The 27,080-nt window shown below is 66.2% G+C and overlaps 7 protein-coding genes across 11 annotated transcripts; 5 read left to right on the forward strand and 2 right to left on the reverse strand.

The window, feature by feature from the left end:
* The first annotated feature begins 102 nt into the window (after positions 1-102).
* MTCH2 (mitochondrial carrier 2) lies at positions 103-3,023 on the forward strand. Its single transcript, XM_032691645.1, has 13 exons — positions 103-263; positions 340-424; positions 515-621; positions 719-745; positions 1,020-1,073; positions 1,152-1,209; positions 1,311-1,362; positions 1,442-1,501; positions 1,767-1,860; positions 1,974-2,021; positions 2,298-2,365; positions 2,615-2,690; positions 2,821-3,023. The coding sequence occupies exons 1-13, from the start codon at positions 177-179 to the stop codon at positions 2,905-2,907; spliced, it is 903 nt and encodes a 300-aa protein (XP_032547536.1). The 5' UTR covers positions 103-176; the 3' UTR covers positions 2,908-3,023.
* An 80-nt stretch (positions 3,024-3,103) lies between these two features.
* Positions 3,104-5,597, forward strand: NUDT8 (nudix hydrolase 8). 2 transcript variants are annotated; one of them, XM_032691679.1, is made up of 4 exons: positions 3,104-3,401; positions 4,115-4,247; positions 5,113-5,190; positions 5,277-5,597. In XM_032691679.1, the coding sequence occupies exons 1-4, from the start codon at positions 3,220-3,222 to the stop codon at positions 5,505-5,507; spliced, it is 624 nt and encodes a 207-aa protein (XP_032547570.1). In that variant the 5' UTR covers positions 3,104-3,219; the 3' UTR covers positions 5,508-5,597. The 2 variants fall into 2 exon arrangements, with proteins under 2 accessions (XP_032547570.1, XP_032547571.1); XM_032691680.1 differs by lacking the exon at positions 3,104-3,401 and adding an exon at positions 3,811-3,898.
* A 303-nt stretch (positions 5,598-5,900) lies between these two features.
* Positions 5,901-8,452, reverse strand: NDUFV1 (NADH:ubiquinone oxidoreductase core subunit V1). Its single transcript, XM_032690960.1, has 10 exons — positions 8,282-8,452; positions 8,126-8,208; positions 7,880-8,050; positions 7,615-7,798; positions 7,340-7,529; positions 6,806-7,018; positions 6,565-6,731; positions 6,402-6,483; positions 6,185-6,330; positions 5,901-6,108 (listed from the first exon to the last, which is right to left on the reverse strand). Exons 1-10 carry the CDS (start codon positions 8,333-8,335, stop codon positions 6,025-6,027), a joined length of 1,374 nt encoding a protein of 457 aa, XP_032546851.1. The 5' UTR covers positions 8,336-8,452; the 3' UTR covers positions 5,901-6,024.
* An 849-nt stretch (positions 8,453-9,301) lies between these two features.
* On the forward strand, positions 9,302-11,363 carry CABP2 (calcium binding protein 2). 2 transcript variants are annotated; one of them, XM_032691643.1, is made up of 7 exons: positions 9,302-9,524; positions 9,626-9,787; positions 9,908-9,938; positions 10,021-10,155; positions 10,237-10,346; positions 10,437-10,584; positions 10,661-11,363. In XM_032691643.1, the coding sequence occupies exons 1-7, from the start codon at positions 9,327-9,329 to the stop codon at positions 10,684-10,686; spliced, it is 810 nt and encodes a 269-aa protein (XP_032547534.1). In that variant the 5' UTR covers positions 9,302-9,326; the 3' UTR covers positions 10,687-11,363. The 2 variants fall into 2 exon arrangements, with proteins under 2 accessions (XP_032547534.1, XP_032547533.1); XM_032691642.1 differs by having other exon boundaries at positions 9,626-9,938.
* A 492-nt stretch (positions 11,364-11,855) lies between these two features.
* Positions 11,856-12,973, forward strand: CDK2AP2 (cyclin dependent kinase 2 associated protein 2). 2 transcript variants are annotated; one of them, XM_032691696.1, is made up of 4 exons: positions 11,856-12,190; positions 12,314-12,414; positions 12,507-12,639; positions 12,763-12,973. In XM_032691696.1, the coding sequence occupies exons 1-4, from the start codon at positions 12,085-12,087 to the stop codon at positions 12,828-12,830; spliced, it is 408 nt and encodes a 135-aa protein (XP_032547587.1). In that variant the 5' UTR covers positions 11,856-12,084; the 3' UTR covers positions 12,831-12,973. The 2 variants fall into 2 exon arrangements, with proteins under 2 accessions (XP_032547587.1, XP_032547589.1); XM_032691698.1 differs by having other exon boundaries at positions 11,856-12,175.
* A 340-nt stretch (positions 12,974-13,313) lies between these two features.
* Positions 13,314-24,222, forward strand: PITPNM1 (phosphatidylinositol transfer protein membrane associated 1). Of its 2 annotated transcripts, XM_032690838.1 has the most exons (24): positions 13,314-13,341; positions 13,744-13,854; positions 14,626-14,840; positions 14,920-15,041; positions 17,212-17,436; positions 17,527-17,841; positions 18,246-18,341; positions 18,450-18,557; positions 18,667-18,728; positions 18,806-19,050; positions 19,318-19,507; positions 19,611-19,718; positions 19,811-19,953; positions 20,190-20,368; positions 20,710-20,880; positions 21,079-21,228; positions 21,313-21,461; positions 21,535-21,645; positions 21,777-21,893; positions 22,092-22,240; positions 22,339-22,488; positions 22,823-23,006; positions 23,256-23,384; positions 23,488-24,222. In XM_032690838.1, exons 2-24 carry the CDS (start codon positions 13,777-13,779, stop codon positions 23,752-23,754), a joined length of 3,663 nt encoding a protein of 1,220 aa, XP_032546729.1. In that variant the 5' UTR covers positions 13,314-13,341; positions 13,744-13,776; the 3' UTR covers positions 23,755-24,222. The 2 variants fall into 2 exon arrangements, with proteins under 2 accessions (XP_032546729.1, XP_032546730.1); XM_032690839.1 differs by lacking the exons at positions 13,314-13,341; positions 13,744-13,854; positions 14,626-14,840; positions 14,920-15,041 and adding an exon at positions 17,033-17,043.
* A 288-nt stretch (positions 24,223-24,510) lies between these two features.
* AIP (aryl hydrocarbon receptor interacting protein) lies at positions 24,511-27,080 on the reverse strand. Its single transcript, XM_032691636.1, has 6 exons — positions 26,907-27,080; positions 26,580-26,759; positions 26,243-26,431; positions 25,571-25,747; positions 25,339-25,480; positions 24,511-25,252 (listed from the first exon to the last, which is right to left on the reverse strand). The coding sequence occupies exons 1-6, from the start codon at positions 27,003-27,005 to the stop codon at positions 25,047-25,049; spliced, it is 993 nt and encodes a 330-aa protein (XP_032547527.1). The 5' UTR covers positions 27,006-27,080; the 3' UTR covers positions 24,511-25,046.

Consider the following 27,080-nt stretch of genomic DNA (forward strand, 5'->3'; position numbering starts at 1 on the left):
CAATGCCGCCGTGGCACCCCGGCCGTTCCCATGGCAACTCCGCTGCGTCCCCGCGGCGCCCCCTGGCGGCCGGATTCGCTTCACGGCGGCACCGGAAGTACCGGGGGAGGCGGAAGCGGAAGCGGCGGCGGCGGCGGCGGCCGTGTCCTTCTGTGCCGTGACGCCGGGGCGGCACCATGGCGGACGCGGCCTCGCAGGTGCTGCTGGGCTCGGGGCTCACCGTGCTCTCGCAGCCGCTCATGTACGTGAAGGTGCTGGTGCAGGTAAGGGCTGAATGGGCGGGGGGTGCGGGGCTCGCTGCCGGCCGCGGTGGGATGCAGCCGCCTGTCCCCGCCGCAGGTGGGCTACGAGCCGCTGCCGCCCACCCTGGGGAGGAACATCTTCGGCCGCCAGGTGTACCAGCTGCCCGGCCTCTTCTCTTACGGTGAGTCCGCCCCGGTGGGGTTGCCCCGGTGGGGCCGCCCCGGTGCCGCCGTGGGGTCCCCCCGGGGCTGACGGTCCCCGGTGTCCCCAGCCAAGCACATCGTGAAGGTGGATGGAAGAGCGGGACTCTTCAAAGGCCTGGCCCCGCGGCTGTGCTCCAGCGCCATCGGGACCGTGGTGCACAGCAAAGTGCTGCAGGTACCGGCACGGGCGGGGGCAGCTGGGGGTGCTCTGCCGCCGGGGACGGGGACACCAGGACCCCCCGGCGGTGCTGACCCTGCCCTTTGCTCCGCAGCACTACCAGGAGGCCGAGCAGGCTGAGGTGGGTGCAGAGGGGCTTCCCTCGGGGAATCTTCCTTCTCTCCTTTCTCTATCCCTGCCTTCTCCTTTCTTCCCCTCTCCGTTTCTCTGTCCCTTCCCTCCATCCCTCCCTTCTTCCTCCATGATTCCCCTCCCCCCTTCCCACTCACCTTGGCCTCAGGGCAGACTCTACCCTGCTCCCGGAACGCTCCGGAGGGAGGGCCGGGATCTGCCAACCCCCTCACGTGTCTGGATGGACCGCGGGTGGTTCCCCCCTGACCTTTCCTCCCTCCCAGCCTGGAGCCAGCAAGAAGGAGCCGGTGTCGTCACTGGAGCAGGTGCTGAAAGAGGTGAGGAGCAGGAGCATGGGGGTGGCTCTGGGGTGTCCTGGCCCTGGCCCTTCCTGGTGACACCCCGTTTGTCCCCAGACCTCCCGGGAGATGGTCGCCCGCTCCGCTGCCACCCTCATCACCCACCCCTTCCACGGTAGGTGCCCCCTGACCCCGGGGGGCCGGGGAGGGAGGGCCAGGTGCCCCCTGTCCCCCCGATGTCCCCGCTGTGTCCCCAATGTCCCCGTGTGCCCGCAGTGATCACCCTGCGCTGCATGGTGCAGTTCATCGGCCGCGAGACCAAGTACAGGTACGGCCTGGGGGGCTCCGGGGGGGCTGGGGATCCCAGGATCCCCCCAGCTCATCCATCCTTTTCCTCCCCTTCCCAGTGGGACACTAAGCGCCTTCACCACGATCTACCGGGAAGAGGGAATCCTGGGATTCTTTGCGTGAGTGCTGGGGAGGGAGGGGGGCATGACACTGGTGCGAAGGTGTGGTGGCCCTTCTTGGGAGCATTCTGGTCCCTCCAGCAGCTCCTGTATCCCCTATGGATCATCCATCCAAGTGTCCCCACCGCCAGGGGTGGCTGTGCCCCCATCACCTGCCTGCTCTGGGAACAGCCCCACCCCACCATCCCAAAGGAGCTGTTCCCAGCTCTCTGCACAGCCACACCCGAACCCTCAGCTAACATTCCCACTGCTTCTTCCCTTCCAGCGGCCTCATCCCGCGGCTCCTCGGGGACATCCTGTCCCTGTGGCTCTGCAACATGCTGGCCTACCTCATCAACACGTACGCGCTGGAGAACGGGGTATGGATTCCCGGATCCCGAGGGACAGGGGCTGGCAGGAGGAACCTCCAGGGATAGTCCAGGAGGCCACGACCTCTTGTGGGGGGGTTCAGGTGCCTCTGCTCCTTCCACAGGTCTCCACCATGGCTGAGATGAAGAGCTACTCGCAGGCAGTCACTGGGGTGAGTACAGCACATGGGTGGGAATTGGATCCTTTCCCTAGGGAATGGTGTGCTCCCGAAATCCTGCAGCTGCTGCAGTGAGCATGGAGCCAGGCTGGGATCAGCTGGATCAGCTCACAGGCCAGGGGATGCTCCATGTAGGACATGTGTCACCCCATGGAGGTGGCAGCAGTGGGCTCCCTCCCTGGGGCACAATTCCCAGGGAGTCTTTAGGGGCTGGGTCTCCCCATGCAGAGGGAAGAGGGAACATCCTGTTATCCCTGCTTTTCCTTGCAGTTCTTTGCCAGCATGCTGACCTACCCCTTTGTCCTGGTGTCCAACCTGATGGCCGTGAACAACTGCGGGTGAGTCCCCAATCCTGGGAACATCCATGTCCCTCTGCCTGGATCAGCTCCTGGAACCACCTTTCTGAAATTCCCAGATGGAAAAGGTGTTTCCAGCTCTCCACAGGGTTGATCCCTCTTTGATTGGGGCGGCAAAGCTTTTTGGGTTCAACCTAGTGTGGAGCTGTGGAGGGGACAGATCCCACCTCCCCGGGTGGGAATGATTCCCTGTGGGAGTAATTCCCGGCGGGTCTCCCCTCCCTTCCCCAGGCTGGCTGGGGGTCTCCTTCCCTACGCACCCACCTACTCCTCCTGGCTGGATTGCTGGAGCCAGCTGCACAGAGAGGTAAGTGCTGGAGCCGGGATGCACCGGGATACACTGGAATGTGGCGAGGAGCCGGGTGGGAGCCCTGCAGGGTTTGGGGGGGCCACACCAGATGTCATGTGGCCAATCCATGGTCATTTTCCCTTTCCAGGGCAACATGAGCCGAGGGAACAGCCTGTTCTTCCGCAAGGTGCCGGTGGGGAAGCGATACGTGTGGGACGAGCGGAGGTTCCGCTGATTCCAGAGGCGAGAGCGGGATTGTGGAGCTGATGCCGGGCTCCGGAAGCAAAGAATCATGGAGAGTGATGATTTCTATACAGTTTTTTAAAAATCATTTCCTGCTGAGAGCTGAAAGTGCATGTGTGAGAGTCTTTTTCCACGGGGGTTTCCCAGGAAGCGGGGCTGACAGGTCTTCAGCATTCCCTGATTTTTCCAGGAGCCTTTTTCCCAGCCTCAGACACTGCTGAGGCTCTTTACACAGGGGAAATTCCCCCGTGAGGTGACAGCACCTGGAATTGTCACCCCCTTACAAATAACCACCTGTGCTGAAATGGGCTGTGCAGGTGTCACAGGGGACCCTGGTTTCCCCTCGCTCACTCCAGGTGTTCTCCAGGTAGGACATCCAGGGCAGAGTCCCGACACTCCCAGGCACAAAGGGACAGCGAGGGTGTGGTGGCACGTGGGGGCTGTGAAAAGGGGAGGAAATGTACAACACCTGGCGGGGTTGGAAAGGTTTGGAAGCGTACATCGGGAAGGGGTTGTTGGACACCTGGAGGGGTCACTGCAAAGCCCACAGAGGGGGGTGAGGTGAGGGTTGCACACCCTGGTGTGAGGGTTGCACACCCAGGGGTGCGTGTAAAGCTGGGAGTCGCACACCTGGCCGGGGTTGTTGCACACCTGGAGGGGGCTGTTGCACGGCCGGAGCAGGACTTGCACACCCGGCAGGGACCTTGCACAGGCAGCGGCCGTCGCACACCCGGCAAGAGGGCCGCACGCCTGGCAGGGGCGTCGCAGAGCCGGCGGAGGAGGTTGTTGCACACCGGGCGGGGCCATCGCGCACCCGCGGGGCCGTTCCCCGTCCCGGGGCGGCCGGGGGCGGGCTCGGTCGGGGGAGGCGGAGCCGGTCCCTCCCTTCCCAGTCCCCGTGCCGGCGCCATGGCGGGCCCGGGCGGTGCCGGTGCCGGTGCCGCGGACGCCGGGGATGTGCTGAGCGGCGGCAGTGAGCGGCGGTGCCGGGCGCGGTTGGCGGCGGGGGGCGCGGGGGGCGCGGCGGCCGCGGCCGCGGTGCTGGTGCCGCTGTGCTCGGTGCGCGGCCGCCCCGCGCTGCTCTTCACGCTCCGCTCCCGCCGCCTCGGCGGCCCCCACAGCGGCGACGTCAGGTACCGGCGGGGGGAGCGGGCGCCGGGGCCGGGCCGGCCCTGACCGCACCCCGATCCCTCCCGCAGCTTCCCCGGCGGGCGGCGGGACCCGGCGGACGCGGACGCGGTGGCCACGGCGCTGCGGGAGACGCGGGAGGAGCTGGGGGTGGCGGTGGCAGCAGCCAGCGTGTGGGGACAGCTGCGGACCCTGCCCGACCGGGTACCGGGCACCGGGGGCGGGACAAGGGCGCGGGGGGGGGACAAGGACACAAGGGCAAGGGGCAGAAATTCGGTGACGGAGTCACGGGTGACAGAGGTTATGGGTGATGGGTTCGAGGTGACGGGGACAAGGGTTATGGGTGACAGGGGCACGGGTGACGGGAACACGGCAGCAGGGACACAGAGGAGGGCTTCTAAGTGACAGGGACAAAGAAGCAGGGACACGGGTGACGGGGTTTGGGGTGACAGGGGTCGTGGGTGATGGGTTTGAGGTGACAGGGACAAGGGTTATGAGTGACAGGGGCACGGGTGACGGGAACACGGCAGCAGGGACACAGAGGAGGGCTTCTAAGTGACAGGGACAAAGCAGCAGGGACACGGGTGATGGGGTTCTGGGTGACAGGGACAAAGGGGCAGGGTCCTGGGTGATGGGTTTGAGGTGACAGGGATGGGAGTTTCCATGTGACAGGGGTTTGGGGTGACAGAGACAAGGCAGCAGGGACACAGGTGACAGCAGTTACAGGTGACAGGGACAGGCACCTGGGTCACGTGTGATAGGGGACTTGGGTTAACAGGGACATGGCTGATGGGTTCAGGATGACAGGGACAAGGCAGCAGGGACATGGGTAATGGGTTTGGTGTGACAGGGCTTACAGGTGATAGGGACAAGTCAGCAGGGACACAGGTGACAGGAGTTCTGGGGATTCAGGGTGATGGGGACACAGGGCAGTGGCTGCAGGTGAAGGGGGGGTTTTGGGTGACACACACATGGTGGGGGCCTGGGTTGGGTGCAGGGGGGTCAAGGCACACGGGTGGCACTTTGGAGAGGGGGTTGTCACCCTATCCCTCACTGACACACCTTCCAGCAAGGAATGACCATAGCACCCGTCGTGGCCAACCTGGGGCCACTGGAGGCCTTGACACTGACCCCCAACCCCGATGAGGTGGGTGACCCCTCCCTGGGGCCTGCAGCCCTTTACTGGTGTCACTGGGTGTGTCACCACGGTGACCCCCTCACCTGTGCCGGTAGGTGGAGGAGGTGTTCACCCTGCCCCTGGCTCACCTGCTGCGGGAGGAGAACCAGGGCTACACCCACTTCCGCACAGCCACCGGCTACGGGTACACCCTGCCCGTGTTCCTGAACGGCCCCCACAGGGTGTGGGGGCTCACGGCCATCATCACCGAGCTCACCCTGGAGCTGCTGCTGCCCGGCCACTACCACAGGAAGACCCACGTGCCACCCCGGAAACCCGAGGCCTGAGGGAGGAGGGGACAGGGAGCGGCTCTGGGGCACCGAAGCCACTGGTGATGTTGCACACTGTGATTCAGTAAAAGCCATGTTTGGAACTGCCCCGGGGCTCCGAGTCATGGAGTGTGGCCAGGACAGCTGTCCCCTGGCACTGGTACAGCAGGAGGTGTCCTGGGGACACTGTGGCAGGGACAGGGAGCACGGACAAAGAGCTGTGTCCATGTGATCCCCCCAGAGCCACTGCCCCAGCCCAGTCCCAGACAGGGGCTGTGGAGCCTCACAGAAAGCCAGGATCTCCCCTCTGGGGTACCCAGACCCCACAATCCCTGGGGATCTCCTGCTCCCGGGAGGCAGGACCCAAAGTCCCCCCCATCAATCCCTTCCCACCATTTAATGTCCAACACGGAGCCCACGAGTGCAGCAGCGTTTATTGAGGCCCCTCCACAGAACCCTCCCAAAGTGCTGCCAGAACCCCAGAACACCCTGAACCCCCTTCCAGGCAGGAAAAGGAACAGGTGGTCCTGCATCCTTACACTGACGCCGCTCGGGCTTTGGCCTCCCCGAAGCGCCGCATCCTCTCCTCCAGCTCGGGGCGGAAGTGCCGGATGAGGCCCTGCAGGAGCAAAGGAGCCGGTTACTGGGGCGGGGAGAGGTTGGTGGCCTCCCCCAGGACCCCCCCAGGCCCCCACCTGCACGGGCCAGGCGGCGCCGTCGCCCAGGGCGCAGATGGTGTGCCCCTCGATCTGTTTGCTGATCTCCCAGAGCGCGTCGATCTCGGCCGCCTGCGCGTCGCCCCGCACGAACCGCGCCATCACCTTGTTCATCCAGTCCACGCCTGCGGGGTGGGGAGGGGTCAGGGCTCCGTGCTGTGCAACCCCTCGCCCCGCAGCCTTCCCCCGGCCTCACCTTCCCGGCACGGGGTGCACTGCCCGCAGCTCTCGTGCTTGTAGAACTCGATGAGGCGGGCGATGGCCTTGACGATGTCGGTCTGGGGGGTGGGAGAGGAGGGTGAGGCGAGGGAGGGGAGGGTGAGGGGCTGGGGGTGCTGGGCAGGGGGCCGGTCCCTTACGGATTTATCCATGACGATGACGGCGGCTGTGCCCAGCCCGCTCTGCGCCTGCACCAGGGAATCGAAGTCCATCAGCACCGTCTCGCACACCGACTTGGGCAGCAGTGGCGTGGAGGAGCCCCCCGGGATCACAGCCAGCAGGTTGTCCCAGCCACCACGGACCCCCCCTGCAAAGAGAGGGGGTGAGGAGCAGCTGCTCCAGGCCCGCCTCGGCACGGCACGGCCCGGCCCCAGCACCCACCGGCGTGTTTCTCGATGAGCTCCTTCAGCGGCACCGACATCTCCTCCTCCACCGTGCAGGGCGTGTTCACGTGCCCCGAGATGTTGAAGAGCTTGGTGCCCGAGTTCCGCTCCCGGCCGAAGCTGGCGAACCAGGCGCCGCCGCGCCGGCAGATCGTGGGTGCCACCGACACCGTCTCCACGTTGGCCACAGTGGTGGGGCAGCCGAAAACACCTGGGAAACGGAAGGAGAGAGTTCTTCCCTGGGAGGGTGGGGAAGGCCCTGGGATGGATTTCCTGAGGAAATTGTGGCTGCCCCATCCCTGGAAGTGCCCAAGCCAGTCTGGAGCAAACTGGTCTAGCGGGAGGTGTCCCTGCCCATGGCAGGGGGTGGGAACGGGATGATCCTTAAGGTCCCTTCTCACCCAAACCAGTCTGACATTCTATGAAACACTGGGAGCTCTCAATGGATGTGGTGGTGGCTGTGTCGGTACCCCCAGGGACACCCGGTTTGGGGTAGCAGCTGGGAATTTGGGATGGAGCTGTGGGGCCGTACCCACGTCTGCAGGGAAGGGCGGCTTGAGGCGGGGCTTGCCCTGCTTGCCCTCGATGGACTCGATGAGCGCCGTCTCCTCCCCGCAGATGTAGGCGCCGGCCCCGCGCACCACGAACACGTCGAAGGCGTATCCAGATCCGCAGGCGTCGGCTCCCAGCAGCCCGGCCTCGTACGCCTCCTGGATGGCCACCTGCAAGGGGGGCACAGGTGAGCCGTGACCCCCCCCCCACCGGCCCCGGGGCGCTGGCGGGGTGTTTTTGGGGCGCTCCCCGCACCTGCAGGTTGGAGGCCTCGTTGTAGAACTCCCCCCGGATGTAGATGTAGGCGGCCCGGGCGCCCATGGCCCGCCCCGCCACCAGGCAGCCCTCCAGCAGCTTGTGCGGGTCGTGCCGCATGATCTCCCGGTCCTTGCAGGTGCCCGGCTCGCCCTCGTCCGCGTTCACCACCAGGTACTTGGGTCTGGGGGCAGGGAAAGCTCCGGGACCGGCGCCACCGGGGGGCTCCCCGCGGGCCCGGCGCCGCCCCCGGCCCCGCTCTCACCTGCCGTCCGGGGGCTTGTTCATGAAGCTCCACTTGAGCCCGGTGGGGAACCCGGCGCCGCCGCGGCCCCGCAGCCCCGAGGTCTTGATCTCGCCGAGGATCCAGTCCACGCCCTTGAGCAGGATCTCCTTCGTCTTGTACCAGTCTCCGCGGCGCAGGGCGCCCTGCAGCCTGCGGGCACCGCGCACGCTGGCACCGGGCGCGGGGCGCCGGGGTCGCGCCCGCCTCCCCCCGGGGCTCACTCACCTCCAGTCGTGCCGCCCGTAGAGGTTGGTGAAGATCCGGTCCTCATCCCGCAGCGACCCGAACTGCGTCTTCTTGGGCGCCGTCTGCGGGGACACGCGAGCTCAGCACCGGGAGCACCGGGACCCGGCCCGGACGGTCCTGGAGCTCCCCGCTCACCGAGAAGGAGGCGGCGGGCAGGCGCCGAAGCGCCAGCAGCTGCCGGGCGGCCATGGCGGGGCGGCACCGGGATCGGGACCGGCCCCGGGATGGGGACCGGCACCGGGATCGGGATCGGCACCGGGACCGACCACCGTCACCTTCAGGCGCCCCCGCGGCGACGTCACGGGCAGCGCCGACGGCGCGACAGTGACGTCAGCGATCGGCACGGGGGCGTGGGCGTGGTTAGAGGGCCGGAGGCGTGGTCACAGTCGGGAGGCGTGGCCACAAAGCAGGGGGCGTGTCCTCCAGGACAGCACGTCGGGTGACATTGGGGAGAGGTCACGGCGGGGGGCGTGGCCTCCGCGGCGGGGGGGCGTGGCCAGGGAGGTGCCGGCCGCCACGTGCCCCGCGCCCGGTGCCGGGTCGGGTTTCGGGCGCTGAAACCAGAGCCCCACACGGGACCCCCCCGGAGCCCCCAGGGCCGCCCCGCTCCCCCCGCCCCGCGCCCCGGGGGGTCGCCGCGCTGCACCCGGTCTCCTGGGCGACGCGGCGGGACCCGGGGACAGCGCTGGCCTCGTCCCTGCGAGGGGCGAGCGCCTGCTCGGAGGGATCTGGTTTCCCCCCTGCGAGGCTCCAGTGGTGGGGAGAAGGAGCGGGGAGCAGGCGGGATGTTCTTTCTCTTCCGCGGGTCGCAGCCGCGCGGCACCGGCAGCCCCGTGCCCCCCGGCTGCCGGGGCGGCCCCCGGCCCCACGGGATCGGCAGGAGGGGTGCCCGCCGCCCCCGCCCGGCCCCGCGGCTCGGGGGTCCCGGCCCCGCGGGAAGCCGGGGGCGCTGGAGCCGTAGCGCTGCGTCCCCCTCGGAGCGGCGGCGGGCCGCCGAGGAGCTGGGGCCCCGGCCGCCCCCCGCTCTCGGGCAGGTAACCGGCGGCGGGGACAGGGCCGGGGCACGGCGGGCGCCAGGGACCCCGCGTGCCCCCGCGGGGAGGCTGCGGGACCAGGGAACAGCTGGGCGGCTCCCCACATCTGGAGCTGGGCGGCCGAGCGGGGAATAATCCGGAGGATTATGCGCGCGGGCGCGGCGCCCCCCCCCCCTTCGCCTGCCCTGCATATCCCCAGATATTCCATAAAAACCTCAAATCCCCGGTGGCAGCCCCGCGGTCTGCGCCAGCCGGCCCCCCCGGGCCAGGCATGTCCTGCGGCGCGGGGGCAGCCCCCAGCCATGGGCAACTGCACCAAGACCCCTGAGCGGCGGCTCCCCAAGGTACGGCCGGGCCGGGCCGGCCCGTAGGGGCAGCAGGAGGAGGGGGAGAGGGGGGTCCCAGCACGGCCCCCCCGCGGCGCTGACGCCCGCTGTGCCCGCAGGACGGGAAGCCGCGCTCTGGCGTCCCGGGCTCCGGCGGGGGGGACCCGGAGGATGCGCTGGACTCGGCGCAGACCCCCACTCTGCAGGGATACTCGGTGCTGCAGGGGCTGGTGGGGCCGGCCTGCATCTTCCTGCGGCAGAGCATCGCCATCACCCAGCGGGTACGTGCCCCCGTCTCCTCCCCGCGCTGCCCGTGCCCCCGGGGGGGTGAGGGCAGGATCCCTGCGGGATCCCTGGGAGTAGAACCCCTCCTTCGGCTCTTCCCGCTTTCTCTCCCCCAGGACCGGGAGCTGCGGCCCGAGGAGATTGAAGGTAAGGTGCCGGGGAGTGGGTCCCTCCCGGGGGGGTGGGTGGCGGTGCGGGGGGGCCGGCGGTGACGCTGTGGTGTCCTCAGAGCTGAAGCACGCGTTCCAGGAGTTCGACAAGGACCACGACGGCTACATCAGCTACAAGGACCTGGGCGAGTGCATGCGGACCATGGGCTATATGCCCACGGAGATGGAGCTCATTGAGCTGTCACAGCAGATCAGTACGTGGGGGGGCACGGGGCGTCCCCAACAATCCCTGCCCACCCCCAGCACCCTCCTGATACCCCCCCCTCCCACCACAGCTGGGGGCAAGGTGGATTTCGACGATTTCGTGGAGCTGATGGGCCCCAAGATGCTGGCGGAGACGGCGGATATGATCGGGATCAAGGAGCTGCGTGATGCCTTCCGTGAGGTGCGGTGAGGAGAGGGGCAGGGGGGGCGGCCCAGCGGGCGGGCGGCATGCCGGCCGAGGGCAGCGGTGGCACCGTGCCCTGTGCCGCAGTTCGACACCAACGGGGACGGGCAGATCAGCATGGCGGAGCTGCGGGAGGCCATGCGCAAGCTGCTGGGGCAGCAGCTCAACTACCGCGAGGTGGACGAGATCCTCAAGGACGTGGATCTCAACGGCGACGGCCTGGTGGACTTTGAAGGTAGTGCATGACCAGGGGCCGGGGGGGGTGTCCCAGGGTTGTCTGCGATGTTCCCCGTGTGCTTTCCCGCCGGCAGAGTTCGTGCGGATGATGTCGCGCTGAGGGCGGTGTGTGCCAACGTGGGACCCGGGCCCCCCCGTGCCTTACGACGAGGAGGGGGCTGTGCAGGGCCCCCCAGCTGCAGGGGCTGGGGCGGTGCCACCCCAGCCTGGGGTGAGGCCGGGCGCCGGGGCTGCTCTGATGCCGAGCTGCGACTGCGGCGGGAGGCACCGGGACCCAGGCCGGGACCATTTTCGGCACAGACTCGGCCGAGCTTCGGCCACTCTCGCTCTCATCTCTTCTCTCTCCCTCCATCATCCCCCTCCCCCCCCGACCTCACCCCAAAAGTCAGACCATCACAGTCTCCTCTACTCCAGCTGTACCCCCTCCTGCTGCTCATCCCTACACCCTCTGTTCCCACCCTGTATCCCATGCTGAGCCTCTTAGGCTCCCCCTACACTGTGTTTAATGTTGACCCCACAGCACAACCCCCTCCATCACCACGGTTTGAGCTCAGACCTACCCCTAACCTGCCTAATATCCCCAGTGCAGGGGACGCTCCTGGGGATCTCAGTGCCCTGCCGGGACCCCCTTGAGGAGAGAAACCGGGAATCAGGTGTTCCCAGGCGGAGGGGGCTCGGTGTGCTGCAGGCAGGGCTGGCACGGGTGCCCTTCCTCACCCTGGCTGCAGTTTTGGGGTCAATTCTGCCCTTTGGAAATGAAAAAAAACTATCTCTGCACACTTCTGTGTTGTGTTTTATGTCGAGTTTCTGTAGGATTTATTGGTGACCGCACCACCCACAGGTGTCCCCCAACACCCAGGACCTGTGTCTCACAGGAGACCTCGGGGACCTGTGCTGGCCTGGGGCTGGGGGTGCTGCGCGGGGTTCCTGCACGGCGGGAAGCCGGTGGGACCGATCACAGGGACACCCTGGGATGTGCGACGGGCTTCACTCCCAGGGTCCGGGACAGGGTTCTCCCCAGGGTTCACTCTCGGGATAAGGGCTGGGGTTCACTCCCGAGGGTCACTCCCAGTGTCCGCTCCCGGTTCCCCCCCCTGGGGCGGTGCCGCCGGTCACGTGACCGGGAGGGGGGCGGGGCCGACGCCCGGGTGTCTCCACGGTGACGGGCGCGCGCGCGCGCGAGTGGCGGGCGCGGCGACGTCAGGGCGCGTGACGGGCGACGCGCGTGCGTCATCACCGCGAGCGGCGGCGGTGGCGGCGGGGGAAGAGCCCCGGGAGAGCCCCGGGTCGGGCCGGGCCGGGCCAGCGCAGCGCCACCGGGAACCGGGGCCGCCGCGCTCCGCTCCGGTCCCCGGCGTCCCGCCGGGCCGAGCGGGGCCGAGCTGAGCTGAAGAGAGGCGGACAGCGGCGCTACCACCGGCGGGGCGAGCGCGGGGGCCGCACGCCGACCCCCGCCGCGGGGCTCCAGGCACCCGGGAGCGGCGGGCGGCCGTCGGGGATGTCCTACAAGCCCATCGCTCCCGCCCCCGCCACCCCCGGAGCCGCCAGCGCCAGCCCCGCCCCGCCGGGGCCCGGGGCGCCGTCCGCCGGTGAGAGACCCCCCGGTAACCGCGGGGGGACGGGGGCGACCGGTGCCGCCGGGGGACACCGGGGAAGGGCGGGGCGGAGGCGCGGTGCGGGGGGTGCCGGGGCAGGGGGCTGCGGCCGTGACCCTCCGTCTCCTGCAGCCACGAGTGTCCCGTCGCCCTCCGGCTCCGTGCCCGGCGCCGCCGCCCCTTTCCGGCCGCTCTTCAATGACTTCGGGCCGCCGTCCATGGGTTACGTGCAGGTGAGGCGCGGGGCCGAGGGCGGCGGGGCCGGAGGCGGCGGCGGGGGCGGCCCACAGCGCCACCGTGCCTCCGTGTGCCCCCGTTCCCGCAGGCCATGAAGCCCCCCGGGGCGCAGGGCTCGCAGAGCACCTACACCGACCTGCTCTCGGTCATCGAGGAGATGGGCAAGGAAATCCGGCCCACCTACGCCGGCAGCAAGAGCGCCATGGAGCGGCTGAAGCGGGGTACGGGCGGCGGCGGCGGCGGGACCGGGCGGCCCCCGGTGCTGCGCCCCCGCGGGGCTTCCCCAGCCCCGTTGCGGGGGGACCGGAGGGTGATGTGGGGTGTCCCTGTGCTTCTCCCCGCAGGGATCATCCACGCCCGGGCGCTGGTCAGGGAGTGCCTGGCAGAGACAGAGCGAAACGCCCGCACGTAACGGCAGCTGCCACCCGGGACCCCCCGGGACCCCCGGTGGCGGCGGGGGGGGGGCCGCCGTGCTGCCTGCGCCCCCCCCTCCCCGCGCTCTCCGCTCTTTATAAATGCCTGTTTTTATAAATAAAGGACAATGTTGGGACTTGGGCTCGGTGTGTCCCCCTTCAGGGGGGGTCGCGGTGGGGACACGGGGTGGAGGTGGGGGGGGGCGGGTCATTGGGGGAGGGTTTGGAGCCTCGCCGGGTGGGTATCCCGGAGCTCAAAGGCGCGGGAATGCTCAAACCTCTGTTTTAAAACTTAAAAAGTGGCTTTTTTTAATAAAACCTCCCGTTTTTTCCGGGCGCGGTGTGGGGGGGTGGCGGCTGTGCCGGTGCACGCGGAGCGCCCGTGAACGGCTCTCGCCGCCTCCCGCTGTCTGACGTCACGGGGCCCCCCCTCCCTGCCTACGTCACGGCCGTTGCCGTGAGAACGGTCTGTGATGTCACGATCCGAGGGACCGGTGCGGAGCGGCGCAGGTTCGGCGGGGCCGCGGCCGGGGGGCGGCGGGGCCGGGGGTGGGCACCGGGCGGGGGGGGGGGGGGGGGGGGGGGGGGGGGTTGCCATGGCAACGGGGAGGGCGCCCGAGCCGGGCCGAAGCCGAGCCGAGCGGTGCCGAAGTGAGCCGAACCCGGACCCGAGCGGTGCCGAACTGAGCCGAACCCGCGGCCGAACCCGGGCCCGAGCGGTTCCGAAGCAGCGCCGAACCGGCCCGAGCGGTTCCCGAGCGGTGCTGAAGCGGTGCTGAGCCGGCCCGAGCTGTGCCGAGCGGTTCTGAAGTGGTTCCGAACCGGCCCGAGCGGTTCCGAAGCGGTGCCGAACCGGCCCGAGCGGTTCCGAAGCGGTGCCGAACCGGCCCTGTGTAACGGGAGCCCCCTCAGGCGCTGCCCCCGCCGCCCCCCGCCGCCGCCGCCATGCTGATCAAGGAGTACCACATCCTGCTGCCCATGAGCCTGGAGGAGTACCAGGTGGCACAGCTCTACATGATCCAGGTGGGCTGCGGGGCTGAGCGCGGGGCGCTGCGGGGCGGGGGCTGGGGGCGGAGACTGGGGGGGCTGCACGGGGTGCAGGGGGCTGAGCACGGGGGGCTGTGGGGCTGAGCACGGGGGGCTGTGGGGCTGAGCACGGGGGGCTGTGGGGCTGAGCATGGGGGGCTGTGAGGGTGTGGGGGGCTCTGGGGCTGAGCATGGGTGGGCAAGGGGCTGAGAGACTTGAGTGTGGGGAACTGGGGGGATCGGGAATCGGTGGGTCCGAGCCTGGGGAGGTGGAGGCTGAGACTGAGGGGGTCCAGGGGGCTGGGAGAGGCCGGAGGTGGTAGTCTGGGGGGCGCAGGGGGCTGTGGGGGAGCATGAAGGGTGCGGGGGCTGAGCCTGGGGGTGCACAGGGGGCTTTGAGACTGAGCATGGGGAGCTGGAGGGTGCAGGGGCTGAGAAGTTGAGCCTGGGGAACTGGGGGTGCAGGGGGGCTGTTGGGCTGAGCATGGGGAACTGGCAGGCTATAGGGCTGAGCACGAAGCCTGGAGGGGCACAGTGGGGCCCAAGGATGCTCCCAAGGGATTGGCAGGGTGGAGGGATGTCAGTGAGGTTGGATTGGCAGGGTGGAGGGGTGTCAGTGAGGTTTGGGTGGGTTTGGGGCTGCCGAGCCAAGGAGGGGGTCCTGGCAGCAGGCGGGCTGGCAGGGGCAGGAGCGTATGGGGACCCCGAGGGCCCACGAGGGTCTCAGGGTCCAGGGGGGCTGTGCTGAGCCGTTTTCTCTCCCCGCAGAAGAAGAGCCGGGAGGAGTCAAGTGGCGAGGGCAGCGGGGTGGAGATCCTGGCCAACCGGCCCTACAGCGACGGCCCCGGGGGCAGCGGGCAGTACACACACAAGATCTACCACGTCGGTTCCCACATACCCAGCTGGTTCCGGGCACTGCTCCCCAAAGCCGCACTCCAGGTGGAGGAGGAGTCCTGGAACGCTTATCCCTACACACGCACCAGGTGGGGGCAAGGGGGGGGGGGCGGCAGGGTGGGCTGCGGGGCTGGCCGTGCCTCCGGACTCAATGCTGTCCCCCTCCAGGTACACATGTCCCTTCGTGGAGAAGTTTTCCATCGAGATAGAGACCTACTACCGGCCGGACGCGGGCCAGCAGACCAACGTCTTCAACCTGAGTGCAGCAGAGAAGAGGCAGAGGATTTTGGGTGAGTACGGCTGGCTCAGACACCAGGCGGGACTCATGGCTGCTGGAATTCCCACGCGGTGATCCTGGGATGGGGGTGTGGGTGTGTGGTGGGGCCTGAGGGGCTCGGCTTCCCTGCTTAGCTTTGCTCTCTGTGCTAGCCCCCGTGTTCTGGGGACCTTGGAAGGGAAGAGTTCCCTGGATCCTGAGCTACCTGCAGCCCAGGCTCCATGCTCCCTGTGCCTCAGGCTCCTTGCTCTGTGCTCCTTGTGCCCCAGGCTCCCTGCTCCAAGCTCCCTGCCTGCTGCCTCTCAGCACTGCTAAATTAGATTCCACACTAAAGAAATTTTCAGGGGCAGTTTTGTCCTCTGCCCCTTCCCTTGCCTCTATTTCTGTTTGTAGTCTCCCCTTCTCAGTGCCAGCCTGCTTCCCTCTTCTTCCATGTCCCAGCCCTGTTCTGGCATGGATTTGTCTTCCCAATCTCTCTGGGTGTATGTGGGACTGCACACTGGCCTCCTGCAGGGTGTTTTGGATGAGCTGGAGTGCGGGGAGCTGCAAAAATGTGTCCCCGTTTTCCCACCCCCTGCCCTGCTTCCCCTCTCCCCAGGGCTTTGCTCCAGATTGCTCTCCGGCTCCTTTCTGGGGGTGGACCAGTGGGCAGAGCCGGGGGCTTGGGGTGGGATTCCTCCCTCCCTGGCGGGTTCCTGTTCCTGGTGGTGTAGATGTGGTCGGTTCAGGCGCCGGAGCGCGGAGTGTGACGCGCTGCCTCTTAAAATGGAGGCCTAAAATAGGCACTCGGAGGAAATGATTCATCTGACCTATTTCTCTCCCCGGCTCTTGCAGCACTGGGGATGTCCGGCCGGGATACCGGCAGCTTGGCCCTGGGGGGAGGAATTCTTCCCCTGCCACTGCCGGGAAGCAACTGGGGCCCAGCCGACGGCATCAGGGCATGGCCCTGTGCCTGCTGCCTGCTGCCCATCCTGTGGGCATTCCACAAGGCATGCGGCGTCTCCAGCGGCCGATGCCTCCCACAGGGAGCGGGGTTGGAGTGGGACCAGCCCCGACGTGGATCCCGCTGAGATTTTCTTTGCGCTGGTGTCCCGTAGCACTGACAGATTTAAACCCATCTCACGTTTCAAAGGGCGATGGAATAACACAGTCTGGGCGATCCGCAGGGATAACTGCTTCCTTGGCAGCTTTCTCTCAGTGGTAAAAGCAAAGAGAGTCAGATTGTGGTGGGAATGACGCTGCCAGGAGCTGCCTGGGGACAGCAGGTCCTATCCCTGTTCTTTGCTGTTGCTATCCAAGATGCTTGGCATTGTGTCATGCCTTGCATCATTTTTGTGTATTCAGGGCATCACTTCTTTCCTTTTTCCCCCTTTTTTCAGCCCAAGCTGGAGGAAGAGGTGGGCAGCACGTTGGGGACATCAAAGGGGGCAAGTAAATGGAGGGTTTGGCATATCCCAGGAATGGGGAGAACACTGCAGGACAGTCCTAGGAGCCAGTGAGGTGCCCTGGGACCCTCCAGACTGGGCTGGAGGGATCTGACCTGGAGACAGGGCTGCAAAAGCCAAAGTTCAGGAGATTTTGTGCTGGGTTGAGCCCAAATGGCCCCCCAGGGGCTATTGGATTGTGTTTTCCTGGTTGCCATGCATGAGCCCCTCTCCAGGTTTGGGGAGGTCACCCCCATGTGGGGGGAGGTTGCCCACATTTTGGGAGAGGCCGCTCCTCTCTGGGGATGGGAGTTGTTGCCATTCACCCCCTGGCTCTCCAGAGGCTCATGTTGGGGGACTCCTGGGGTTTTTGGGGGGGCAGAGCTGGGAGCTGTGCTGACCTGCCCAGAGATGCTGTGGCTGCCCCATCCCTGGAAGTGTCCAAGGCCACATTGGACAGGGCTTGGGGCAACCTGGGATAGTGGAAGGTGTCCCTACCCATGGCAGGGGAGTGGAATGAGATGAGCTTTAAGGTCCCTTCAACCCAAATCATTCCAGGATTCCAGGATTTTAGATCTCCAGGATTTTAGGGTTCTAGGATAGAAAATGTTTGCTGCTGGCTGTGTTGGGCAGACAGCTTGTGGAAACAATATGACTCGATTTTTGTCCGTTTTTCCTTTTTTTTCCCATTTTTCCTTTTTTTCCTCCCTGTACCCCCTCGCCGAGTGCTGCGAGGTGACAGGCGCTGTTCCCCCGCAGACACCATCGACATCGTGCGTGATCCCATCTCCCCGGGGGAATACAAGCCCGAGGAGGATCCCAAACTCTACCACTCCTCCAAGACGGGCCGGGGGCCGCTGGGGGATGACTGGCTGGAGGTGGCAGCGGCCGGCGGGCCCCTCATGTGCGCCTACAAGCTCTGCAAGGTGGAATTCCGCTACTGGGGGATGCAGTCCAAGATCGAGCAGTTCATCCACGATGTGGGTGAGTCCGGAGCCAGGGGCTGCTGGGGGGGAAGTCTGGGGAGCTGTGAGGCCTCGCCAGCCTCGCTGCCCCCCTCTTTTCCCCCTTCAGGTCTGAGGAAGGTGATGCTGCGTGCCCACCGCCAAGCCTGGTGCTGGCAGGACGAGTGGACGGACCTGACGATGGAGGATATCCGGCAGCTGGAGGAGGAGACGGCGCGGATGCTGGCACAGAAGATGGCCAAGTGCGGCGAGGCCGAGGAGCCCCCCACGGCCGGCATCAGCCCCGAGGGGAGGCCGGAGCCAGGGGGGCCTGGTGGGCAGGAGGGGGTCGAGCTGCAGGGCGGGACTGATGCCTCCTCTGATGATACCTTTGCCAAGCAGTGGTCCACCTCTTCCCGGTCCTCCTACTCTTCCCAGCATGGAGGTGAGAGACCAGGTCCTGCATGGATGGGATGGGGACCCCAACCCCCCAGGTGCTGCTGTTCTCCGTAGGAGATGTGTCAGGGGACTTTCTTTTCCTTGGCTTGGGTCTCCTGAGGTGGGCTCTGGGTGTCCCAGGTCTGGTCATAGGTCTCTTGAAGGGACTCTGAGTGACCCAGTGATTGCTCTGGGTGACCCAGGGATGGCCCAAGGTCTCCTGGGTGGGCTCTCAGTGACTCAGGGATGGCTCTGGGTGACACAGGGATGGATGTGTGTTTCCTGGGCGTGGTCTGGGTGATCCAGGGATGGCCCCGGGTCTCCCTGGGTGGGTCTGGATGCAGGAGCTGTGGGGCAGGAGCGAGGTCTCACTCTGGGGGTGTCTATGTGCTGACCCCCTGCCGGTGGCAGGGGGTGTGTCTCCTCAGAGCCTATCGGAGTGGCGGATGCAGAACATTGCCCGGGACTCCGAGAACAGCTCCGAAGAGGAATTTTTCGATGCCCATGGTACAGGCACTGGCTCGGGGTGGGCTGGGTGGGGGACAGGGAAGTCTCAGAGTGGGGGTGCAGGCACGGGCGAGATCCCCCTGCCCACACCCCTCCCTGCCTTCACAGAGGACCTGTCTGACAGTGACGAGGTCTTTGCCAAGGAGATGACCAAGTGGAGCTCCAATGACTTCTTGGACACGCTGGAGCGACCAGCGGAGCTGGATGAGGCAATGGGTGAGCGCTGGGGGGGCTCCGGCCCCAAATCCTGGTGTGGGTGTCGTGGGAGGGGGCTGATTCCCACCTGGAGACCCCAGCCAGGCTCACCGGGGCTGTGTGCTTGCAGGGGATGGAGCCAGTGCCTCCAAGGCAGATGGTGAAGGACTGGGAACGTCTGGCTTCCCCGAGGTGTGTGTCCCATGTCCCCTCCCTCAGGCCCTGGCCCCCGGCCGTGCCCCCCGACTTCAGCGCTCTCCTTCCTGCAGGGCGGCGCGGCGGAGAGCGCGGAGCAGATGTGCCGGATCCACGCGCTCTTCCTCATCCTGCACAGCGGGAACATCCTGGATCAGGGCGCGGGCGAGCCGGGCTCCAAGCAGGCGGATGTGCAGACGCTGGCGGCCACCTTCGACGCCGTCACCCGTGTCCACTTCCCCGAGGCGCTGGGACACGTGGCGCTGCGCCTGGTGCCCTGCCCGCCCATCTGCGCCGCGGCCTACACCCTCGTCTCCAAGTACGCAATCACGATGGGAGAGGGGGAGAACGGGGAGCTGATGGCCTCGGAGAGGGGACTTTGCTTCTCCTAAGAAGGCATTTAGGATGATGGGTGGGATAGGGGTAACCCCTGCTGTAGCATCCCAGGACAAACAAATATCATGGCATGGGGTGGGTTGGGATGGGGATTACTCCTGGTGCAGCATCCCGGGGTGAACAAGCACCGTGCGGTGGGACAGGGACGTTGGGACAGCCCCGTTCATCCCCTTCCTTGTGTCCCCCTCAGGCTCAGCCCCTACAGCCACGACAGGGACAGCCTGTCCAGCAGCCAGGACCACATCCCGCTGGCAGCGCTCCCGCTGCTGGCCACCTCCTCGGGCACCTACCAGCACGCTGTGGGCACCGTCATCGCCCGTGCCAACCAGGCCTACGGAGCCTTCCTGCACTCTGGGGAGGGCGCCGGCTTCTGCGGCCAGGTGAGGGGGGATTTTGGGGGAGGCTTGGCTCCAGGGTCCGGCTGTGGCGCTGCGTGGAGGGTTTGGGGGTGTCACACCACACATGGGTGCGTGCCCTCCACAGGTGGTGCTGCTGGGGGACTGTGTGGGCGGCATCCTGGGATTTGACGCGCTGTGCCAGAGCCGAGTGGGCTCCGGGGGCAGCCGGAGCAGCAGCCGCCGCGGCAGCCTGGTGAGTGCCTGCACCCCAACACCCTCTGGGGAAGGTTTGGGGGGGCACTGGGGGCTACGTGGGGTCTGGGTGTTGGCTGCCTCTCCCCACAGAGCACAGAGCCTGTCTCCCCGGAGCTGTGCGGCAGCAGGGACCCACTGGCTGACGGGACAGAGGGAGCAGCAGGATTGGGCCAGGCCAGCCCTGAGCTCCTGGGGGCACAGGGGGACAGCCACCAGCACAGCTCCTCATCCAGGTGAGCCCAAGGGGCATGGTTGACATCCTGATTAAATTTTGTGCTTTATGGAAAGGGCAGAATTCCTGTTTGCTCCAGGTTGGGAAGCAGTGTTTCATGGGGGCTGCCTGCCCTGGGAGGGTGTCGCTGGAGCTCCTCTGGGATAATGGAGCTGTGCCAGGCACAGCTTTGCCCCTGAGTGGGTGGGAGAAGGACACTGCCCTCCCTCCCCATGCCTACTGTCCCTGCTGTCCCAGCCTGCAGGCCAGCGAGGCCCCGCTGGAGGCAGAGGCACCCCGGAGCGGCACCGCGGTGCTGGATGGGGCGGAGGGTGCCAGCACCCGCCTTGAATTTAAGGTATCCGGCTTCTTCCTCTTTGGCTCCCCGCTGGGGCTGGTGCTCGCGCTGCGCAAGACCGTCATGCCTGCTCTGGATGGTGAGGAGCCCTGCCAGCCCCCATGCCAGCCCCTGACCCTCCCTGCAGGGGCTTGAGTCCCCGAGTCGTGCTCCCCGCACAAGCCTGAGCCCCCCGGGACCTTCCCAAAGAGCCCTGCTTGGGTTTGAGCCCCCCACATGCCCAGCCCTGGCTGTGCGGGTATTAGTGGTGGTGGGTTGCTAAATGTCCCTGCTCTGTGCCAGCCCCAGCCCGTCCCCAGTGCCCCAAATTTCCCTCCCCAGTCCTTCCTCTTGCTGTGTCCTGCTTTACCCCTCCTGGGTGCTTTGCTTCTGGTGCCCCCCAGCCCTCGTGGGCGCCCCTGACCCCGCTCTGTGCTGCAGTGGCCCAGCTGCGTCCCGCCTGCGACCAGATCTACAACCTGTTCCACGCCGCCGATCCCTGCGCCTCTCGCCTGGAGCCCCTCCTGGCCAAGGCCTTCCACGCTGTGCCCCCGCTGAGCGTGCCCCGCTACCAGAAGTACCCCCTGGGTGACGGCACCTCGTCCCTGCTGGGTGAGCAGGTCCCTACCGGTCTGGTCCTGGGCACCCCAGGATCACATTGGGGTACCCAGAGCATCCACAGCCTGGCTGGGTGGGGAGAAAGGGATGTGCAAGCTCTTCTCGCCCCTCTGGGGCTCTGCTGGGATGGGGTCCCGGGGTGGTGGAGTGTCCCTGGGGGCTGTGGGTATGCTCACCCAGCTCTCTCTGCAGCGGAGGCCCTGCAGACACATTCTACCCTGTTCCTGCCCAAAGTGGATGTGGCTGCCCCCCCTACTCCCACTGGCAGCTTCGGGGGCTTCTGGAGGGGCAATGAGCCAGCAGAGCCCCCCACTCCTGCCAACACCAGCGAGGTTGTCAAAAGTAAGTGCCATTCTTGCCCTGTCCTTCCCGTCCCATCCCATGGGATGAGGCACGGGAATGGCTTCATTCCAGCTGTCCCCACAGTCCTAGAGCGCTGGTGGGGCCCGAAGCGCATCGACTACTCGCTGTACTGCCCCGATGCCCTGACCGCCTTCCCCACCATCACCCTGCCCCACCTCTTCCACGCCAGCTACTGGGAGTCCTCCGACGTGGTGGCCTTCATCCTGCGCCAGGTACGGCGGGCGCAGTGGGGTGGGCGGCGAGCCGGGGCCCGTGGAGGCTGAGCCGGGGCCGTGCCATCGGCAGGTGATGGAGAAGGAGGGGCCACAGCCAGCAGAGAGTGAGGAGAGCTCCATCTACAGCCCTGCCATCCCTCGGGAGAAGTGGCAGCGCAAGCGCACCCAAGTGAAGATCCGGGTATGTGGCCTGTGGCCAGCAGGAGCCCACCCAGGGCATCCTGGGGTCATGCACCTGGGAGGGTTCTGGGACAGTCCCGCAGCCCAGTGGTGTCCCTGTGTCACCCTGCTGAGCCCGCCGTGCCCCCACAGAACGTGACGGCCAACCACCGGGCCTGTGATGTGATCGTGTGCGAGGGCAAAGCGCAGGTCCTGAGCGGGCGCTTCATGTACGGACCCCTGGACGTGGTGACACTGACCGGGGAGAAGGTACTGCTGGGTCATGGTGCCACTGGGACCTCCTCAAATAGGGGGTGTCCGGGACAGGGCACGGGGCTGGTGTCACCCATGGCAGGGGGTGAACAGGACCCTGTGTGGGATGGGGGGAGAGGGTTGTAAGGACTCTCAGGTGGGGACACAACAGGATGTTGGGGTTCAGCCTGTGCCCAGCCTGTTTCCCTCTCCCAGGTGGACATCTACATCATGACACAGCCGCTGTCGGGGAAGTGGCTGTACTATGGCACTGAGGTGACAAGCGGCAGCGGGCGCCTGACCTTCACCATCCCTCCGGACAAGGCTCTGGCCATCGGGATCTACCCCGTGCGCATGGTGGTCAGGTGAGGTGTCACCTCATTTCCTCCTCTAGCCTTTTTGGCAGAGCTACACCTGCCCTTCTGGCAGCAGAAGGGCCAAGCCCCCACATCTGCCGTTCCAGGGGGGATCACAGCTATGCCGAGGCGTACCTGACCGTGGTGGCCCGTGGCACCGAGTCCGTCGTGTTCAGCATCGACGGCTCCTTCACTGCCAGCGTCTCCATCATGGGCAGCGACCCCAAAGTGCGGGCGGGGGCTGTGGACGTCGTAAGGTGGGTGCCCTTCAGTCAGGGGACAATCTCTTCCCTCTTTGATGCTGTGGTGACAACCCAGTTGAAGGGTAGGGAGGGTATTGGAGTAGGGACAAATTGGGGGATGTCCCACCGCCCTTGCCTCAACACACCATCTGTTCCGGTGTTTGATTGTGGAAAATAATCCCCTCGAGGTTTGGATGTGATCCCCACAGCTCTGCCGTGCCTTCCCCTTGATAAAATCTTTGAGACCATGGAGGTTTTGGAGGCAGCCACATGTTGTATTGGGTGTGGCTTCCTGCCAGCAGGACTGGCCCCACACAGGCTCCTGGCAGCCACTCCTGTCCCCTCCTAGGCACTGGCAGGACGCAGGGTACATGATCATCTACGTGACGGGGCGCCCCGACATGCAGAAGCACCGTGTGGTGGCCTGGCTGTCCCAGCACAACTTCCCCCACGGCGCTGTCTCCTTCTGTGACGGGCTCACCCACGACCCACTGCGCCAGAAAGCCGCCTTCCTGCAGAGCCTGCGCACTGAGGTGGGCACGGGGCACTGGCAGGGGGGACACGGGGCTGGGGGCAGTGGCAGGGTGGGCTGTGCTGCAGCCTGTGCAGCTCTGCGTCCCCATGGAGATACTGGGAGCTGGACCATCCTGCCATGGTGGAGCTGGCAGCCTCTGGGGGCAGCCCCCAGCCATCCCTCATAGCACAAGGGTGTCCCAGCCCATGGGGTGGCTGTCCCTGTGGGAAGGGTCTTTCCGTGCCCTAACACTCCTGTCTCTGGGCAGGCAGAGATCTCCATCATCGCTGGGTATGGCTCCACCAAGGATGTCTCCGTCTACAGCTCGCTGGGCCTCGCGCCGGCACACATCTACATTGTGGGACGGGCCGTCAAGAAGTTCCACAACCAGTGCCAGGTATGATGGTGGCAGGGCTGGGGACAGGCTGGGGACACGGCACAATGGCTGACCCCACCAGCTGGCTGCCGCCGTGGGCTCAGGCTGTCCATGTGTCCCGCAGTTTCTCTCCGAGGGCTACGTCGCCCACCTGGCCCAGCTGGAAGCAGCAGCTCTAGCCCACTCCCCCAAGGGGCCCCCACGACCCGTGCTGGGCAAAGGCACCTATGGCTGCCCAGCGCCCGTCGACTTCCTCCGGAAGCAGAGCCAGCTGCTGCGCTCCCGGGGCTCCAGCCAGGCAGAGCGGGATGGGGGACCCCCCTCGGCACCCCCCGGCTTGGCCCGGGCCAAGCCCCGCAGCGTCAGCCTCAAGCTGGAGGGTGAGGAGTGAGGGTGGCACGGCCACGTCCCCCCTCCGCTGTGATCCCTAATTTCCCAGCCAGCAGCACCTGGGGCCGGAGCCGGCATTGAGCCATGAGCCCATAGGAAGGAGATGAGGGCGCTGGGTCTCCTGTGACCAAGGGGTGCTGGAAGACAGCACTCCGAGCCCCCCCGAGGGCCAGAGTGATCCCCTTGGGGCTGAGCCCCCCCGGGTCCCCTCTGCTGCCCCCAGCCCTGTTCCCCCCTACATCCCTTGGGGCTGTTGGGCAGTGCCTGGTAGAGTCTGCGCCCTGGGGTCACTGTCCCTGTGCAGAACTGGGGGGCTGTGGCTGTGCCCCAAGGCAAGTGGCACCTCCCTGCTCCCCACCTATTTATTTCCGTCCGGTGTCGCGGGGCAGGGCCAGGTTGGGGTTCCAGAGCAGTTCCTCTGTTCCCCCCGTTTTGTTTCGGTGTTGAATAAAGAGATGTTACGACGAGGCGCCGGCGCCCCCGTGCCTGCTCTGTACCCGCTGCCCCTGGACATGGCCCCAGCACTCCCACCCTCTGGGAAAGCCCTGGGGTGCCCTCAGGGACACGGAGTCACGCAGGGAGGTGGCCTTGGGGCACAGCAATTTAGGACAAGGAGAAGAGCCTGGGGTGTGTGGGCTGCGCTGCTGCTCTAGGGTATGTACCGATAACCTCCTCCAGCCCTCTTCCTGCCTCTCTCCAACTTTTTTTCCCCTCATTTACCTCTAACAGCAAATTTTCAGTGACCAGGGGCTGTGACTGGTTTTACTTGAGTTTATCTTGTCATAGCACAACTGGAGGTTTATAGACATAGCAGGAACAAGCCGTTATTCTATATAAAATATTCCCGACGCTGACATGATGAGAGGAAACACTGGTTTGGGGTAATAGCAGCAGCCTGGAGAAGTGACAACAGTGTGGCACAGAGAACAGGCAGGAAGGGGTTGGAGCTGGGGCCGAGGCTGTGTGGCCACCATAAAGTATAAAAACGTCAAATAAGGGATACAAGTTGGCAGGGAGCAGCGGGCTCATGTCACTCACGTGTCCCTGCTGTGACAATGAGCAGAGTCTAGAGCCCAGCAAAGAGCTTCAGCCGTGTGCTGCGACGCTTTACGCTGCCACTTAAGTGCCTCGCCATGTCCCTGGGCCACGGCAAGCTCCAGGGGCCACTTCCACTGACTTCAAATAAGTAAAATCTGTATTAAACATTAATAAACATCCATGACCATTCCACATGTGGAATATCTAAAGGAACCTGTCCCGAGAGCGCTGGGCTCTCCGCTGCAGCCGTGGGCTCTACTGGGAGAAGATGCCCTTGAAGCGGATCTTGTCCTCGGCGTCCTTCTCCCGCAGCCGCGCTTCCAGGCTCCGCAGCTCCTTGGACACCACGGGGCGCAGTGAGGGGTCGAGGGACAGCACCTTGGCGAAGTCAGCCTGCGCCTCTGCCACGTTCCACACGGCCGCGTGGGCCTTGCCCCGCTTGAAGTAGGCCTTGACGTTGTCTGGGGGACAGAGCCGGGGGTCAAGTGGAGCGCCGGCATCTCCCCGCGCCCGCTGCAGCCGCCCGGGATGGACCCTGGCTCCTTACCCTCGTACTTGTTGAGGATGGAGGAGCAGTGATCCAGCACCTCGTAGTACTCCTCGCTCTGCAGCTTGCACTGGCAGTAGTTCAAGAGCAGGGGTGTGATCTTCTGGTCGAGCTCGATCCAGTCTGGAGAGCCCGGCTGCTCCTGCGGGATGAGAGAGAGCAGGGAGGGTGAGGGGCAGCTCCGAAGCCCTGCATTCCAGGGGCCATGCTTCTGTGCATCTGGGGGGCCCACCTTCATCTGCAGGTTCTTGAGACAGGCGATGGCATCGTAGTATTTGGCAGCTGCCTCGGGCACCTTGCCCTGCCGGTACAGCTCGTTGCCTTCCTTGTGGATCAGGGGCACAGCCTGGAGCTTCTCCTCATCCGTCATGGCCCATGGGTCCTGCTGGTAGGAGCCGGGCGGCTCCACCTGCCAGCACCCCATCATGGAATCAGAGAATAGGATCATGGAATCATTTAGTTGGAAAAGCCCTCTAAGATCATGAAGTCCAACCATTAATCCAGCACTGCCCAGGCCTCCACTAAACCACGTCCCCACGTGCCACATCTGTGTGTTTTTTGGACGCTTCGAGGGATGGTAACTCCACCACTGCCCTGGGCAGCCTGTGCTAGGGCTGGACAACCCCTTCCATGAAGGAATTCCCCTAATATCCAACCTGAACCACCCCTGGCACAACTTGAGGCTGTCTCCCCTTGTCCTCTGGGGGCAGAGCCTGACACCCACCTGGCTCCACCCTCCTGTCAGGGAGTTGTGGGGAGCAAGAAGGTTCCCCCTGAGGCTCCTTTTCTCCAGGCTGAGCCCCTCCTGGTGCTCCAGACCCTTCTCCATCAGGGCAGAGCCTCAGTGCCCACAGCCCCCACCTGGGGCAGGGATGCTGCTGGCCGGCATGAGCAGGTCCCTCACCTTGAGCACCTCGATGTCAAAGATGAGGGGCTGGGGGTTCTTCTGGAGCTCGTCGAGGTCGGGGTACCCCAGGGAGTAGTGCTCATGCATCTGGGCGATGCTGCAGCAGTGCCGCTGGCCCTCCAGCGGGTCCTTCCCTGCTGCGATGTTCCGCAGGCTCTTGGACACCAGCGGGTAGAGCACCACGTGCTGCGGGAGGGGAGGGAGCCGGGACGTGGGGAGGGAAGGCGAACACGGGGGTGCTCCAGCATCGCCCCCCCGGCTGGGGCGCAGCGGGGCGGCCGCAAGCCCCGCCCCTAAGCAGCAAACCCCGCCCCTCCGCGCAGGCCCCGCCCACCTTGGTGTCGCAGCGGAAGCGCGCACGCTCCCCCGGCCGCATGGTCCGCAGCGCCGCCTCCCACACCGGCAGCTTGAACTTCTTCCCGGCGATCAGCTCCATGGGCTTCCCCCGCGCTCGGCTGTCGTCCAGCGGCGTCTCCTCATCGTCGCACCGCAGCGTTCGGTAATGGAAGGTGGCCTGAAGTGGCAGGAGGAGCCCGCGGCATCACCATGGCAACACAGAAGAGAGGGGGGGCGGCGCATGCGCGCTTCGCCCCCGCGTTCTGCTGCTCCCGTCGCCCCCCCTCGCCCCCCCCGCCCCCGCCCGTCCCGCCACGGCCCTGACCTTGGTGCCGTCGCGGAAGTCCGGCAGCGGCCCGGTGCCCTCCCGCAGCACCTCCTTGTGTACGCCGTCCGCCCGCAGCTGCTCGACCTGCTGCGCCATCGCGTCCCCTCCGCCTGCGCCGCCCGCCCCGGCTCGGCCACCTCCGCCGTCGATCGGCTCTTTCCGGAGCTGCGC

This window comes from Chiroxiphia lanceolata, chromosome 6 (genome assembly GCF_009829145.1).
Source record: "Chiroxiphia lanceolata isolate bChiLan1 chromosome 6, bChiLan1.pri, whole genome shotgun sequence".
In the NCBI taxonomy this organism is placed as follows: Eukaryota; Metazoa; Chordata; class Aves; order Passeriformes; family Pipridae; genus Chiroxiphia; species Chiroxiphia lanceolata.

Bases quoted from the DNA above. Each gene is read 5' to 3' on its own strand.
- MTCH2 (XM_032691645.1), top strand. From the start codon at position 177: ATGGCGGACGCGGCCTCGCAGGTGCTGCTGGGCTCGGGGCTCACCGTG. The intron at 264-339 runs GTAAGGGCTGAA...TCCCCGCCGCAG, and splicing joins ACGTGAAGGTGCTGGTGCAG to GTGGGCTACGAGCCGCTGCC. The intron at 2,022-2,297 runs GTGAGTACAGCA...TTTTCCTTGCAG, and splicing joins ACTCGCAGGCAGTCACTGGG to TTCTTTGCCAGCATGCTGAC.
- NUDT8 (XM_032691679.1), top strand. From the start codon at position 3,220: ATGGGCTGTGCAGGTGTCACAGGGGACCCTGGTTTCCCCTCGCTCACT. The intron at 3,402-4,114 runs GTTTGGAAGCGT...TCCCTCCCGCAG, and splicing joins CACCTGGCGGGGTTGGAAAG to CTTCCCCGGCGGGCGGCGGG. The intron at 5,191-5,276 runs GTGGGTGACCCC...CTGTGCCGGTAG, and splicing joins TGACCCCCAACCCCGATGAG to GTGGAGGAGGTGTTCACCCT.
- NDUFV1 (XM_032690960.1), bottom strand. From the start codon at position 8,335: ATGGCCGCCCGGCAGCTGCTGGCGCTTCGGCGCCTGCCCGCCGCCTCC. The intron at 6,732-6,805 runs GTGGGTGCTGGG...CTCTCTTTGCAG, and splicing joins GCTCATCGAGAAACACGCCG to GGGGGGTCCGTGGTGGCTGG. The intron at 6,109-6,184 runs GTGGGGGCCTGG...TTGCTCCTGCAG, and splicing joins GCGCCGCCTGGCCCGTGCAG to GGCCTCATCCGGCACTTCCG.
- CABP2 (XM_032691642.1), top strand. From the start codon at position 9,327: ATGCGCGCGGGCGCGGCGCCCCCCCCCCCTTCGCCTGCCCTGCATATC. The intron at 9,525-9,625 runs GTACGGCCGGGC...CTGTGCCCGCAG, and splicing joins CTGAGCGGCGGCTCCCCAAG to GACGGGAAGCCGCGCTCTGG. The intron at 10,347-10,436 runs GTGCGGTGAGGA...CCTGTGCCGCAG, and splicing joins TGCGTGATGCCTTCCGTGAG to TTCGACACCAACGGGGACGG.
- CDK2AP2 (XM_032691696.1), top strand. From the start codon at position 12,085: ATGTCCTACAAGCCCATCGCTCCCGCCCCCGCCACCCCCGGAGCCGCC. The intron at 12,191-12,313 runs GTAACCGCGGGG...CGTCTCCTGCAG, and splicing joins CGCCGGTGAGAGACCCCCCG to CCACGAGTGTCCCGTCGCCC. The intron at 12,415-12,506 runs GTGAGGCGCGGG...CCGTTCCCGCAG, and splicing joins CGTCCATGGGTTACGTGCAG to GCCATGAAGCCCCCCGGGGC.
- PITPNM1 (XM_032690838.1), top strand. From the start codon at position 13,777: ATGCTGATCAAGGAGTACCACATCCTGCTGCCCATGAGCCTGGAGGAG. The intron at 20,369-20,709 runs GTGAGGAGCCCT...TCTGTGCTGCAG, and splicing joins CGTCATGCCTGCTCTGGATG to TGGCCCAGCTGCGTCCCGCC. The intron at 21,462-21,534 runs GTACGGCGGGCG...TGCCATCGGCAG, and splicing joins TGGCCTTCATCCTGCGCCAG to GTGATGGAGAAGGAGGGGCC.
- AIP (XM_032691636.1), bottom strand. From the start codon at position 27,005: ATGGCGCAGCAGGTCGAGCAGCTGCGGGCGGACGGCGTACACAAGGAG. The intron at 26,432-26,579 runs GTGGGCGGGGCC...CCCCTCCCGCAG, and splicing joins GCTTCCGCTGCGACACCAAG to CACGTGGTGCTCTACCCGCT. The intron at 25,748-26,242 runs GTGAGGGACCTG...GGGTGCTGGCAG, and splicing joins TTGACATCGAGGTGCTCAAG to GTGGAGCCGCCCGGCTCCTA.